General features: G+C 37.6%; 1 protein-coding gene across 1 annotated transcript in view; it reads left to right on the forward strand.

The window, feature by feature from the left end:
* LOC149174948 (uncharacterized) overlaps positions 1 to 14,082 on the forward strand; it is a 122,030-nt gene extending 107,948 nt beyond the window's left edge. The window contains exons 6-7 of the mRNA XM_089421013.1: positions 12,664 to 12,725; positions 13,645 to 14,082. Coding sequence (XP_089277139.1) covers positions 12,664 to 12,725; positions 13,645 to 13,726 — 144 coding nt within the window. The 3' untranslated portion in view covers positions 13,727 to 14,082. The remainder of the gene's footprint in view (positions 1 to 12,663; positions 12,726 to 13,644) is intronic.
* Positions 14,083 to 14,475: the final 393 nt, after the last annotated feature.

Below are 14,475 nucleotides of genomic sequence, written 5' to 3' on the forward strand. Positions count from 1 at the left end.
AGAAGAATCTCACACTGTCACTGGCAATCTAAATCTAATCCAAGCCTTGGATGGCTAGCCCCACATTGCCTTTGCGCAACCTCTGTGCCAACCTACTCAGATCTGCATCACAGCCTCTAGGCTTTGCATCACCTCCTCCTCTGATCTTCTGCTGACTAGAAATTTGACCCTTTGGCCCTCTGGTCTCACACCTCGGCTTCTGGCTCTAGATCTCGATTTCTCCCAACAAAATTTTAGACTCCCTTTGAAGCTCTGCACTGCCTCTCTGAACCTCTCTGTGCCTTCTTTGCCTTGCACTCTCCAGATCTAGAAAACTCTCCTCCAGTTTACTATCCCTGCCCCTCACTGCAAGAAGATCACTCGATCTCTCTCCAGCAACTTAATGTTGCTACTCTTGAGAACTTTGATCTCTTGATCTCACTATCTCGGTGTCCCCCATGTATTCTCCAAGTGCCCATCAAACTCCTTCTTATAATCTCTCGTTGGAGCACCAACAACCAAGATTAAAACATAATCAAAGGCTAAGATTAACTGGGAGTTGATCCTCGTCTTCTTCTAGAAGATTCACACTAGATTTAATTAATACCCTTTAATTAATTACGTTTCCTAACTTTAGACTTAGGAATACATTAAAAATGATTAATTATTTTAATTAAACCATCTCTAAGTGGAATTTTCTCAAACGATTTCTGGGTATTGGAAAATGCATGTGTCTTAGCCTCTCTGCAAAATCTTGAGGCTAGAGTACATCCGATGCTATAAAAATCAATACTCCCTCTTAGTGAGAAATTTGCTCTAGTGCTGCAACCCACTGAAGCATCACTCTATCTCTGCACCATCTCCTGCTACGCTACTGATGTCTGGCTGCTTCTACCCACCAACCATTGTGCAACTTTGATTGCTACAACTGTGCTATTGTTAGCCCTATTGAACTGCTGCCAACACTGCATCTGCACTGCGACCTTCTCCATTTGCGGCTGCTGCAACTGCAACAGAAAAGTATTCAAAATACTGAACCAACTATGGTCAATATGATGGATCTGTCGTTTGAGTTCTGACTGCTGCTAACCTTTGCGCTGTCACTGAAGCCTCTACATTGCTGTTGGCTTTGCATTGTGCCAATTGCATTGCTTCCAACTCTGCTCTGTGTTACTTAGTCTCTGACCTGCTATTAGCTACTGCATTTGTCACTTTGGCACTTGACTGCACCAACTGCCACTAATCCATCTTGCTACTGCATGTCTTGGGCTCCCGTAGCAAGGTACTGATTCATGAGGTGGACCTCCTTAAGAATCCTGCCCATCCTGTAGCTCTTTGGGGCTACAACTCCAGATCACCCCACTTCACCCCTGGAGGTAACTTGGCGATCATGGAAAACTCTTCCTCCAATCTGAAGGACAACCTGTCGATCTCAGTGGATGCAGCCTGCTGATCCTGCTTCTCCTCTCTGTCCTTCTTTTTGAGAGGACACTGAGTGTTGTAGTGGCCCAACTCACCACACCTAAAGCTCTTGATCTTTGAAATGTCCTTCTTTCTTCTGCGTTGCTCCTGCTACCCCTTAGATGCAAGGGCCACGTCTTCCTCCTCCTTTACTTGCTTTGTCCCACTGCTACAGTTGCCACTAATGGTGGTCTTCACCAGATCACGCCTCATCTCCTGTTGTTGCAGATCAGTCCACACACATTCCCAATCTGGCAAACTGCTCAGGATACTCTGGATGAAAACTTGCCAATCTTCAGAAACGTTGTTCAGTGCTAATCGTACAAACTATGTAGGTTGGGGCGCTAATCCTACTGAAGCTAGTTGGTCCCGGACATCCTGAAGCCTAGTAAGGAAGGGGTCTACACACTCCCCTTTCTGCATCCTCGTGCATCTCAGCTTCTCCTCAAGATACATCTTTCACTACTCAGAAGATCCTTCGTATAGTGTAGCTAGTGCCTCCCACATCTGTCGAGCAATATCTTTGCCAGCTATGTGAGATACCACATGATCTCGAACCCCATCGAGAATAAACCTCTTAGCTCTTGCCATCTCCTTGTACTTCTTGAGCGGATCTGCACACGCGGGTACAACTACCACACTATCGACATAAGTTTTGAGATCATGTTCATCTAGAAGGCAAGAAATTCTAGCCTTCCAGATCACATAGTTGGAGGCTCCGTCCAACCGATCTTGATCTCTCAACCCAGTTGATGCCATCTCTTTGATAAAAGTCGAATTCCTCCTCTTCTCCTTTGCGCAGCTACTGCCCAGCTATTTGCACTCTCTTCTGGAGTGAGAAACCCTGCACACAGCTATTGTTGCTCTGCTGGGAATATTCAAACTTCTTGGCTAGAAGGCCCTTGGGGAAAGAATTCCCTCAATATGTGCTCTCCTCTCGTTTTGACACTATTCCGCCAGTAACTGCTACAAAATGACTACATCCCAGTTGAAGATCTGCTCTACGTGGAAACTGTTGTGTTGCTCCCTCTGCCTCTGTGAATCTTCGATTCGGAAAATTTACTCTCTGTCGACTCACTTAGAGAAGTAATTTTCCACGAAAATTAGCCCTCCTAGCCAATGGACTGCGCTGCCACTCTGGGGTTTCAAAATGCTACCTATGCAGTGTTTTCGAACTCCCTCTTCCGCCTGCAACTGATCTCTTCTACTTACGATATGTCCTCTAATACCATGTGAAAAATCGGTGACCCGATTCCTACTGCAACAAACTAATGATATTTCTCCTATTTGTTAAATTACTTTAAACAAATTACTTGCAGTTTTCTATAGCAAATATCGAAATACATACACTACAACCTACACAAAATAAATATTGTGGAAACTAAATACTGCATAGGAGAGAAGTAAACACACACAAATATACCATTATTTTTGGACAAACGTACTCAGAAAAACCCAATGTGGGAAAACCGGTGCAACAACTGAGGGTTTTATTATTATGCAGTAGTTTATGAGTACAAATCTCTAGATGCCCACACTGACAATCTGATACAAAGAATAAACTGGCAAAGAGGTAGTGAGAAAAATCTCACATTGTCACTGGTGATCCGAATCTGATCCAGGCTCTGGATGGCTAGCCCCACCGTGCTTTGCGCAGCCTCTGCATCAGCGTACGTAGATCTACATCACAGCCTCTAGGCTTTGTGTCAGCTCCTCTTCTGATCTTCTATTGACTGAAACTTCGACCCTCTGGCCCTCCGACCTCACACCCCAACTTCTAGCTCTAGATCTCAATTTCTCCCAGCAAAATTTCAGACCCCCTCTAAAGCTTTGTGCTGCCTCTGCGTGGCACCGCGTTACCTCTCTGAACCTCTCTGTGCCTTCTCTTCTTTGCACTCTCCGGATTTGGAAAACTCTCCTTTAGTCTACTGTCCCTGCCCCTCATTGCAAGAAGATCACTGGATCTCTCTCCGACAACTCAACGCTGCTACTCTTGAGAAATTCAATCTCTTGATCTCACTATCTCAGTGTCCCACATGTGTTCTCCAAGTGCTCATCAAGCTCCTTCTTATAATCTTTCGTTCGAGCACCAACGACCAAGATTAAAACATAATCAAAGGTCGAAATTAACTGGGAGTTGATCCTCGTCTTCTTCTAGAAGATTCACACCAGATTTAATTAATACCCTTTAATTCATCACATTTTCTAAATTTAGACTTAGGAGTACATTAGAAATGATTAATTATTTTAATTAAACCATCTGTAGGTGGAATTTTCTCAAATGATTTCTAAGTATTGGAGAATGCATGTGTCTTAGCCTCTCTGCGAAATCTCGAAGTTAGAGCACATCCGATGCTACAATAATCAACATAATACGTCGTTGGGCCTTCTAAGAAGCCTTATGAAGTCCATAAGTGCCACAATGATGAATAGGACTCCCAAAAGTAGTGGACAAGGGGTTGGCCCCTTGTTTTCCAAATAATAAACCTGTGGTGCTCATAATGGGTGTGAGGGCTCACAAGTAACCTCATGGGTCTCCAAGTAGGTTGAAGATGCCTGTAGACCATCTGTAAGGGCTTAGATGATGGTGTAAGTGCCACATCAGCATACAAGTCCTAGGTCATCTGCCAAGTGCATGGTACAACTATGGGGCTGGATGGGCATGGTGAACTAGGTGCATCTTCCTCGTCCAATAGGTGAATCTCGAGCAATCTCTGAACATCTCTGGGGATCCATGGAGTGTTGTCTACTGCTGTGGAGGCCCATGGCTCTCAACACACACCATATATGTGCCAATGTAGCCCTCTGGAGGGTTAGGACCCCATTTAGGGAGACCAAACCCAAAATGGAGGCCATCTGCAATCATGCATAAGATCCAATGCGCCCCCTAGCCTTCTAGTATAACAAGTCATTAAAGGAAACCGAGTTAAAGAGCTTACAAACCATGGAAAACAAGTGGGCACTTCATAATGGCATGCCCTTCCATAATGGGCTTTGGCATGTGCTAATGTCTCCAAGCTCCAAATGGGGTTAACCAAGTACCCTATTAGGTGGTTTCTACCTTCAAAGGGGATAGTATGTCCACGGTACATCCTTCAAAGGGTGGTGGTCGGTGATAAAGAGATGAACAGAGTAGGGAATGAAAGGGGCAACCCTGGACCACATGTTGGGGTACAAGGGTAGCTAATAAAAGGGAAGCCCACACTTGGGTTTGGTAGTTGTTTGATGATAAGAACACTAATCATAATCAATTGAAAGAATAAGCTAATCAAGTTAAGTAAAAATACATCACAAGCAGTTATCAAAGTAAGAGAAATCACCTAATCTAGTTGCCCTAGATTTCTCAACACTCTTCCTTCTTGATCTTCGCTAAGATGCCCAGAAATTGTCTTCTTGAGGAAGTGCAAATTGGTGCCAAGAGAGTGAGGTCAAGTTGCCTTTATATAGTGATATGTTGGGTTGAATGGGTGTGTCCTTTGCCCTGGGCCGACTTTACTTGGATATAGGCCGACTTGACAATCTTGGAGCCAAAAATTTCAGTTTCAAAATTCATTTTTTTTCTTTTAAAAGTCGGAATGAAACTTCGACTCAAATATATTTTTCTTTTGACTCTAGTATTTAAATATGCTTTATAATAATCAATATAAATACATGAAGTGGCCAAATATACATTATGAAGAACGAGTATAGTTACAAAATTCAACACAAGATGCTTGTTGGGTTATTTGATCTAGAGATGGGGACAACAATGATTCAATCTGATAATCAAAGTTGCATTAAGCTCTCTGAGAAACCTATGTTTCATTATTGGTCCAAGCATATTGAGATAAGATATCACTTCATTAGAGATAGAATCCAGAGAGGTGTTGTGAGATTGCAGTACATTTCCATAGAGGAGCAGGTGGCAGATATTCTCTTTAATCCTCTAGTGAAAGGGAAGTTTGTGAAACACAAAGACAAGTTGGGGGTAGCGGGAATCCCTTCCTTACTAGGAGGGAGTGTTGAAGCTTATGGTAGCTTCAGAAGGTCTTTTGCATAGGATTAGTGTCTTAAAATGTAGAAGATGATTTATTGCCCCTTTAGGTGCTTGCTTTATGGGGTAAGTGATTTATGTCTTCTTTCCTAAGTCTAACTTAGGAAAAGTAAAATAATTAAAATCAATTAATTATTGTGAACTATTAAGTCAATTTCTAATGATAAATAATGAAATTATTTATGTGACTTATAAATGGTCTCAACTGTTGATCTCCTAGCTCTTCTAGAAGGGAGATTAGGGTTAGTAATTTGGGCCTCATGAAGATTATTATAAAATAAGCCTCAGGGAGAGGTGAAGACACAACAAGGAGAGAGTGATTTTTCTCTAGAGCAAGAGGCTCAGCTAGACTGTAGTGCAGAGGAGGAAGAGTGCAGGTTGATTCGAGAGCATTTCTACGAGGCCGAATTGTTGGAGATTGCAGGGCCGAATTGCTAAAGAAAGGAGGTAGAATTGTTGGAGTGGCTGATTTGCTAGGGGCGAATTTCATGAGGCGCAGTGGTTGTGCGAGGGGAAGTCGCAGGGCTGAGTTGCTAGTGAGAGGTAGGCTGAAATTCTCTAGGTCAAATTTCTTCATAGGCTAATTTCCAGTGGGCCAAAATTCCTAGGGCCAAATTCTTCTAGTGGGACCGAGTTGTAGGTTCCAATCAATGCATATTTCCTTGTAATATCTTTGTGGGTCAAAGCCTTGATTTTCCTGAGATTAAATTAGTGAAGGAGAATTGTTGTTGGTATTTATCTATTGTAATGTGTGATTGATCTCTTTAATTATATTTCCACTGCACATAAATTTTTGGAAGTTAAAATACCAATGATTTATTTTCCAACAATTCAGAATTTATTTGGTTAATAAAATAAATTGTTGGGAATTAATAATTGTCGCGAGAAAATAAATCTAGGCTGGTATTAGGAGATTTAACAAAGGTAATATATATTTGGGGTTTGTATCTCACTTGTTAAAAGAGTCTCTTTCTTTGCTTCAATCCTTGAATTGACTAACATCAAGAATTACTCTCTCTTAGTCGATTTGCGAACTCAACCCATATAAATCTAGGCACTTCAATCACAATTCATAATTTTAGTAATTAAACTTGCTGTATTTTTTATTTCCACACACAGATTTGTACTTCTAAGCACAAATTTTTATGTCCTAACAATAGATTTACATGGTTCTTAAGGCAGAGATTCATCCTTAGGTGTAAATCCGCATTCTTCCTAGCTGTTTAGTGCATTTTATCACAGATTACAGGTCTGATTTTTTATATTACGATGAGCACCTTCTGTAGTTTGGCATCATTCTTTGTTCTAGGACTCACACTTTCATTTCTAGATTGCACAAGAATTCCCCTTTGAGGCTAGAAAGCACCAGCTTGAAGTGTAGAGGGATTGTGCAAGGCATCATTGGCACTTTCCCTAGTTACCTTTTAACTCTTCTAGTTTCAAGCATTAACTCTTTAGGAGCCAATATTTGGAACCAAACAGTTTTAAGTATTAGAGGGATTGTGCAAGGCATCATTGGCACTTTCCCTAGTTACCTTTTAACTCTTCTAGTTTCAAGCATTAACTCTTTAGGAGCCAATATTTGGAACCAAACAGTTTTAAGTATTAATAAGTTGTAAGCAAAGTTATTAGAATTGGAATTGGAAAAATCAATATCTCAAACTAGATTAAGAACCATACTAGAATCAGGAAAAAATTGGTCATCTATATAATACATAAAATATTATATTTTTTATTAAAATGAATACTTAATGTACATCAATGTAAATACAAAACATTGGATACCAAATATGTAAAGTTTGTTTATGTATATAGCATTTAAAGGTGAATATAGTGAAATGACACAGTGTGATACATATCTCAATCAAAATACATAAACATTGAGGCTCCAAATGACCTTTAGAGTTCAAAAAATTATGTTACAATAACCCTTTGGCCTTGTTGACCACTGCGTGTCAATGACCCATAGCAGTACACCCCATTTTTTCGCAAAAAGAATAGCGCCTAATTGATGTGTTCGTGTCGTCCAGTTATCATCATCACCTTGATCATCATCTTATAATGTAAACCCAGTTTGCATATGTATAATGTAAATAATCTCAGCAAATTCGTGTCGTGTATGTAATCACCTAGGTAAACCTATTTTTCTAGTGACGATATACATTCCGGGAGGTTTTTTGTCTCATCGAGCCATTCTCAAATGGTCGATAGAGTTTTCCTTCAGCCTTACCCCAAAGCCGGAATATATTTTGTCACTGGGATCTTAGGGGAGTCCTAGTGTTCTAGATCGAGTGTATGTAAAAGTGATTTGGGAATAATCCTAACTATTTGGTTAGGTTATTTTATTACAAATTGCTTAGTCTGTTGGATTATATTTGTGTCAAAGAAATGGGTAGTTTGTGAGGGTCTATTTCAGATGGGTTTTCCCCCTTGTGATGTAAAATATATGAAAACGATGATGTAAAGTGTCTTGAGAGTTGGAAAAATAATTTATTCCTTCATAGGTTAATTAATTAAATTTTCTGGCAAAAAATTGATTAAAATCCTAAGTCAGAAATTTAATTAATTATAGGTCCTAGGTAAATTTAAATTTTCCAAAAGGCAAAATTCCTAGGTCCTTAAAATACAAATTTTAAAAGGTTCTAGGACTGAGGTAAATTAATTATTTTGCTAAATTTTAAGCCTTTGGTCCCTGAGGTTTAAGTCAAAGTCAAATTTTTGAGAAAATTAACTCAAAATTTTCTTTTTTGAGTTAATTAAAAAGCATTTAATTGAAAATTTTGAATTTCCTAAAGAATTTAAAATTTCGATGGATGAGATTAAAAGAAATTTTAATCCTCATCAACGATCGAAATTGCTTTGATAAGGATCACACGAACTAGTTGTTGGAAGATTTATCTTTAAATAGGAGGTCATTTGTCAGTTGATCCATTCGATCTTTTGATCGTTTACTAAGCTCTCAAGCTCTCTTGTATACTTTTTTGAATTAATGCAAAAGTCTTTGGGGTTTCAATGTGCTGTAGTGTTCCTCTTCATGAATTTATGGTAACATTGTTTTAATTTCTGCTTAATATTATGTGAAAACTATCAATCAATAGCTCTTTTAGAATAATCTGTATACAGGTATCTTATTCAGTTTGTTGGATCTAGGGTAACATTTTTAATTTTGATTGAAGTAGCAGGTATCTCTATTTCTTTAGAATTTTATTGTTGTTCTATTTCTCTATTTGATTTGATGGTTGATCTAGTGTTTGCAGAGGATCTCTCAGGTTCTCATTGAGCGTTTGGGGATAGTCCTCTATTGGACTAGCCAACTCTCAACACATATTTTTTGAAGAGCCTACTTCATATAAGCCTTGGGATTTATCTAACGATAATGTTTTTTCTGCATGGTGTTTTTGGGCTAGTATCTCTCTAAAATTTCAAAATATTTTAAATATTTTGTGGAAATTTTGATAAATTTGGCTATTAAGAGCCTTAGATTATCAGATCTGGGAGTGGAGTTGGATTCATACTCCTCAGATCTATTAGATCTGTAAATTATTTATATAAATTTGTAAATTATTTGTATAGATTGATTATTTACTTATGTAGATCTGAAATTTTGTAACATAATTTTGAATTTTAACACTTGGGTTTTTGGGATTTTCTATATTTTTGTACATATTGGGTATTGGGTTTTTCTCTTTTCACTTGTGCTGGAACAAATCTGAGAAATCAACTAAGAAAATCTTCAGATCTAAGCTAAATCTAGACCCTGGAGGGCAAGATACGGGCTCAAAGATTGTGTGCAGGAATAGATTTGAGAAATCAGCCAAGAAAATTTTCAGATCTTAGCTAGATCTAGACCCTGGAGGGCAAGATCTGGGCTCAAAGATTGTATGCAAGAATAGATATGAGAAATCAACCAAGTAAATCTTTAGATCTGAGATTTTTTCAAGCAGATCTGGGGGTTTTGAGACAGATCTAGGCCCTGGAGGGCAATATCTTGTTTCAAATATTTTTGCAAGGCCAACCATTAAAGATTTTGCAATAAATTTGAAGATCTGAAGCAAAATAATTTTTTCAGAGCAAGGGTTTCAAGTTTTGGGGCTCCTAAGCCTAGATCTGCCTTCTCCTAGCCCAAGTGCTAGCTCTCATTGACCCTAGATCCCCTTTGCTCCATTTCTGATCTGAATATTTAATTTTATGAAGCTAATCATTAGTGGGTTTTTGCAAAAAATTGTTAAAAATTTGTGTTTCAGGTATTGAATTTTGTTTTGGCAACTTGGGCAAGTGATCATCAAGGCCTAGGGCCTAAGGGTTTGATCTCTGAACCATCTTTTTCCTCACTGTTTGCTACAACAGTCATATACATTTCTAATAGTGGTGAAAAACACATTTAAGTGGTTTGAAATTAACTAAAAAAATTGTTAAATACATTAATAAGTCATTTATGTTTGATGTGTATAAAAAATTTGGCCTAGATCTACATTTTGGGTGACTATTATCTTTGAATAACTCTGTTTCTGAAGTCTAAAATGTAACAGCGGCAAAATTTCATGTGGGTTAGCCTAAAATCAGTTCCTAAGTCACCTAATACATTAAGGAATTAACTTCATCATTAGGTTTATTTCATGTTTTAATTGCTGGTTGTAATAAGTATATTAGATCTTATATCATTTTGAAAATCATATCATAACAGGCTGAAATTTTTTGATAATTCATGTGGGCAAGTCTGGAAAAATTTTGGTAAATTTTTGGCATAAAGATATCACTGATAGCTTACTGTTTTCATTGTCATATTGCTGTTGTCATAAAGTTTTTCTTACTTCTGTCCTAAAAACTAATTTCTGAAAATTAAGTACTCTGTCATGGAATTGTGATAAAATGCATATCTTTTGTTTCATAAACTGAGTATTTTTTGAGAATTTGTTGACATTGATTGCAAATAAGTTTTTGTTCTCTTTGAGCTATAATTGTATTAAAAAAAAAATATTTGAAGTAAGCTTGTGTTTTAATTATGATATTGCTAAGAAGTTTATCTTTCAATCTTTGTCTAGTGAAGTGAACATTCATTTTGACAATTAAGGGCTTTGATATATAACTTTGAATCAGATCATAACATAAGCATTTTTCATCCTTGAATCTAACTTTATTTCATCATCTAGTGCATTCGCACATAAGTTAGCTTTGCATGAATAAAATTTACTTCCAAGCATAAGCTTGGTCAATAGAGAGATAGGTATCCATCCATCTTTGTTTGAGAAGCTTGTTTTTAATAGTACTTAAAATGGTGACGTTGCAGTCGTCAGAGTCACAGCTCTCTGCAGTGCCGGAGGCACTGGGTATGTTAGATTTTCAAGAAAGGTATCGTTAATCACACTTTAGTGTGCTTTGCCTTATCTTCTCTCTGCCAATTACTACGAAATCAGGCTCAACACAGAAAGGATTGAAGGATTCATATCTAAGTAGGCATTTAACTAAAATTAACCAAGATTCTTGCATCTCACATTAGCATTAGGATCTGCATTTCATATAAGATAGTCATTCATCTGAGCAGCAGTTGCTAATTGATTACTTGGTCTTATTTTCACTAGCAAGATCGTTGATTCCATAAGGCACTGGTATCAATCGTTTAAAATCTAATCAAATCTTATAAGTCTTGCTAAATCTTAATCAAGTACTTGATCGCTTCACTATGTTTCCCAAACTAGTTGGTTCTCAACTAGTTCTTCTTCATTCCATTTTTCCATAGGGTCTACCCCCCTTAACATGCTCTAGGGAGATAACATAAATAGAGAGATTGGGGATCAAGGTGACAGCCCCCGATTTGAGTCGTTGTTGCGGTGCCTAGACATTCTGTGTGACAACAGGCCCACAATGGTGAAAGCAAAAGCACTTCAAATAAGATGAGCTAAAATGGCTTGCCTACCACCTATGTTACACGAAACTTCTAGGAACTCAGCGTTTCGGGTTGTACTAGTACCCGAAACTCCGAAACTCGACCATCATGTAATCATCTATGAGAGTTAATATAGACTTGGTTTTCCTTCTAAATTGTCATCTATGGGTCTTATTCCCTTTTCAATTGCAAGATAATGTCTTATTCACTTATTTCTAACTTTATATATATATATATATATGACGTTTCAGTTGGCATTTCCATTTTTGGGAGGTGACGTTTCTAAACGTACCCGTTTCGGAAACTCGGCATTTCGTGCAACTTAGCCTACCACTAGAATGCATAATCTCCAAAGGCGAGATGTCTCTTGTAACACTTATCATCACAGAGCAATCACTCGTAATCGTATCATGCTACAATCTTAAAATCCCCCAATCCACTAGATATAAGAGACCAAGGTTGTATTGTTTTATCTCATATGGTGCTGAAATATTGAAAAACTGTTTTGTTGAAACTAGAAAAATACCTCAGTTTCCACTTTGTGCTTGCTAGCGTTTAGGACTGTGAGAACGTTAGCGAACATCGTGAAATGGGAGTCCCACTTTTCACTTTTTAACGCTATAAAATTGAAGTTAAATTTTCTGTCTTCCTTATATACCTTAAGAATTTAATTTAATTTTGTTGTCTATCTTATATACAGATTTTAATAGGAAAGGTTAAATAGAAAATCAAACAAAAAGAAATCTCGTAACTGATAACAGTGAAAGAGAGTGGAAGCATCGTTAAATAACCTTGCACTAGGGTTTAGCTGAGGGAACACTTTTTAAGGTCGCTTTTTTTTGGTTCCTCCTGAGTGTTCTTGTTGCCAACAGAGCTGCAGGACGGACCAGTTACGGGACTGTTGAAACTAGCCAGCCTAGAGCTAGAGCCAGACCAGTTTTCAGTGAAAACGGTCTAAACTGCCGGTTTCAATGACTATCTTTGTAGGTAATAATGATAACCAATTCACAGCACACGTAAGAGAGGAAATATTGTTGGCATCTTTTTAGAAACTAATATTTCTACCCTTGTAGAACGATATTATAATCGACTGGCCTGATGTGGTGTTCGGTGACTGAAATTGGTGCCATCTCCTCTAACATTTGTAATTTAAGTGTTTGCATTGCAGTCAGTCTTAAATTTATACGGTATCATCTTTTTTTTTGGGAATTACGTTTAAGATACTTGAAGCTTGTTATTATTTCTAGGATAGTGTTGCTGAGAACTTGCAAGTAAATGTCTATTGTCTTGTACATGGCCTTTACAGAAGGATCCAGTTTCTGCAGAGGCTGCTATGATCGATGCAAGCTGTTCTCCCTATGGATTAAGGTTAGCTCTTTCCATTTTATGGCATGCATATATCTTGAGTTCAGCATGATAGTTCCATTAATTTTCTTCACAACTGAAGATTTTCGTCTTTCGGCTCCTGGGAAATTTTGCTGAACACAGGAATGCATCATAATGAAAAATAATATCAGTATAACACACATAATCATAATTGTAATACTCAAGGTACCTTCTGCTAAAAGTCAGAATAGAGCACACTGTTGTATTTGTAGGCATACATTAAAATCTTCTTATCTATGCTCTGCGCTGGCAAAATGCCCTTGCAGAACCAGTCCTTATTTCTGTTGGTCTCTAGTGGCAATTGTCCAACATTTAAGCTTTAGGAGGTCACTGAATAATAATTCGTTTATCTCTTCAATTTGGAACAAGTTGTCCACAATCAAGACCGGATTACTTCTTTGTCATGTGCAAATGTTGTTTTCAGTGGAACTCCTTCAACTAACATGCTGGAGGAGGGATGAATGCCTTTCCTTAAGCATGAAAATGCCTGGAATAATCATGAACCCGAAAACTTTGATTGAAGACCAGGTTGACCCATTCTGGAAAGGCTTCCTTACAAGTTGGGAAAATTAGATTTTAACAGGGAGTTAAACATGATAATATATACTTAGTTAACATTTAAATTTTTTATTAATCTTTTGCCCAACAGCCATCTCATGCATTCATGACATTTCCAAGCATTTTTTTTTATAATTAAATAAGCAAGGAATCAGGTGACAGGCTTAATCAAATATATGATGGCCCTTTGCATTTATGTCATGGACTACTTTTTTTTCTTGTAGCTTGCAAGGAAGGCACCTCCATCTGTTTTTGTTTTTCTAGGAAAATGATACATATATTTGACATAGTTATGAAAGGACATAACTGATAAGAGAATGATGTTACTTTCTTCTTTGTCCAGATCTGGTGATTATATGGCTTCACTTGCGAAGGTACATTGTAAATGTCGGGGTTGGAAGATCGAAGGCTCCCCAGTGGCATAGTGGATCTTGATTGAAGACTGATATTTTGTCATTAGGGAAACTGTTCTACTCTGTGCTTCTGTGCAATGGTGAAGGCAATTGAACTCTTGTCCGTCATTTTTTATTATTTGTGATTGATTTAATATTGAAATGAGATTCAATTAAAGCTGAAGAGCTATTGTGACATTCTTGTAGTGTTTCAATAACAAACTTAATGCTGGAACAAATCCGCTTTCTGTTGGCCTCTGTGCTTATCTTGCTTCTACAGTAAGGCTTGTAACAGATTGGCTATGACAGATATTGTGCCTCTGCAGCCCTTCTGTTTTCATTCATTGGATTCTTCCATAATAATTGATTTAAATTCCTGGTTCCATATTCTTGCTTAATTCAAATGAGTATTTTGATTATTTTCTATGGGTGTTATACTCAAAATTAAATTGTACGTTTGAGGAATCTTAAATCTTTTCTTGTGATTTAACCATGGGCAGCGAGAAAACTATGCATATAAAAGTTTGAAAAGTGTTGTTACAATGAGAAAAAAAGAGGTAAAAATAATTTCAGAAGATATAAACAAGGATACCACATAGTTATGGTGCTTAAAATAAAAGATGTATCTTCCTTTTGCACCTCTTTTAACAAACGTTCTTACCAATACACCATTGTAATTTTTGTTGGAACAAGTTTGCAATATGTTTAATAAGTAAATAAGAGCTACATAGTGGCATAATCCCCACTTTTATTTACAAGTTATTGAGTTTGTTAATTGCTTG

Source organism: Pinus tabuliformis, chromosome 4_1 (genome assembly GCF_031772625.1).
Source record: "Pinus tabuliformis cultivar Carrire ecotype Pingquan chromosome 4_1, CPIR1, whole genome shotgun sequence".
NCBI lineage: Eukaryota > Viridiplantae > Streptophyta > Pinopsida > Pinales > Pinaceae > Pinus > Pinus tabuliformis.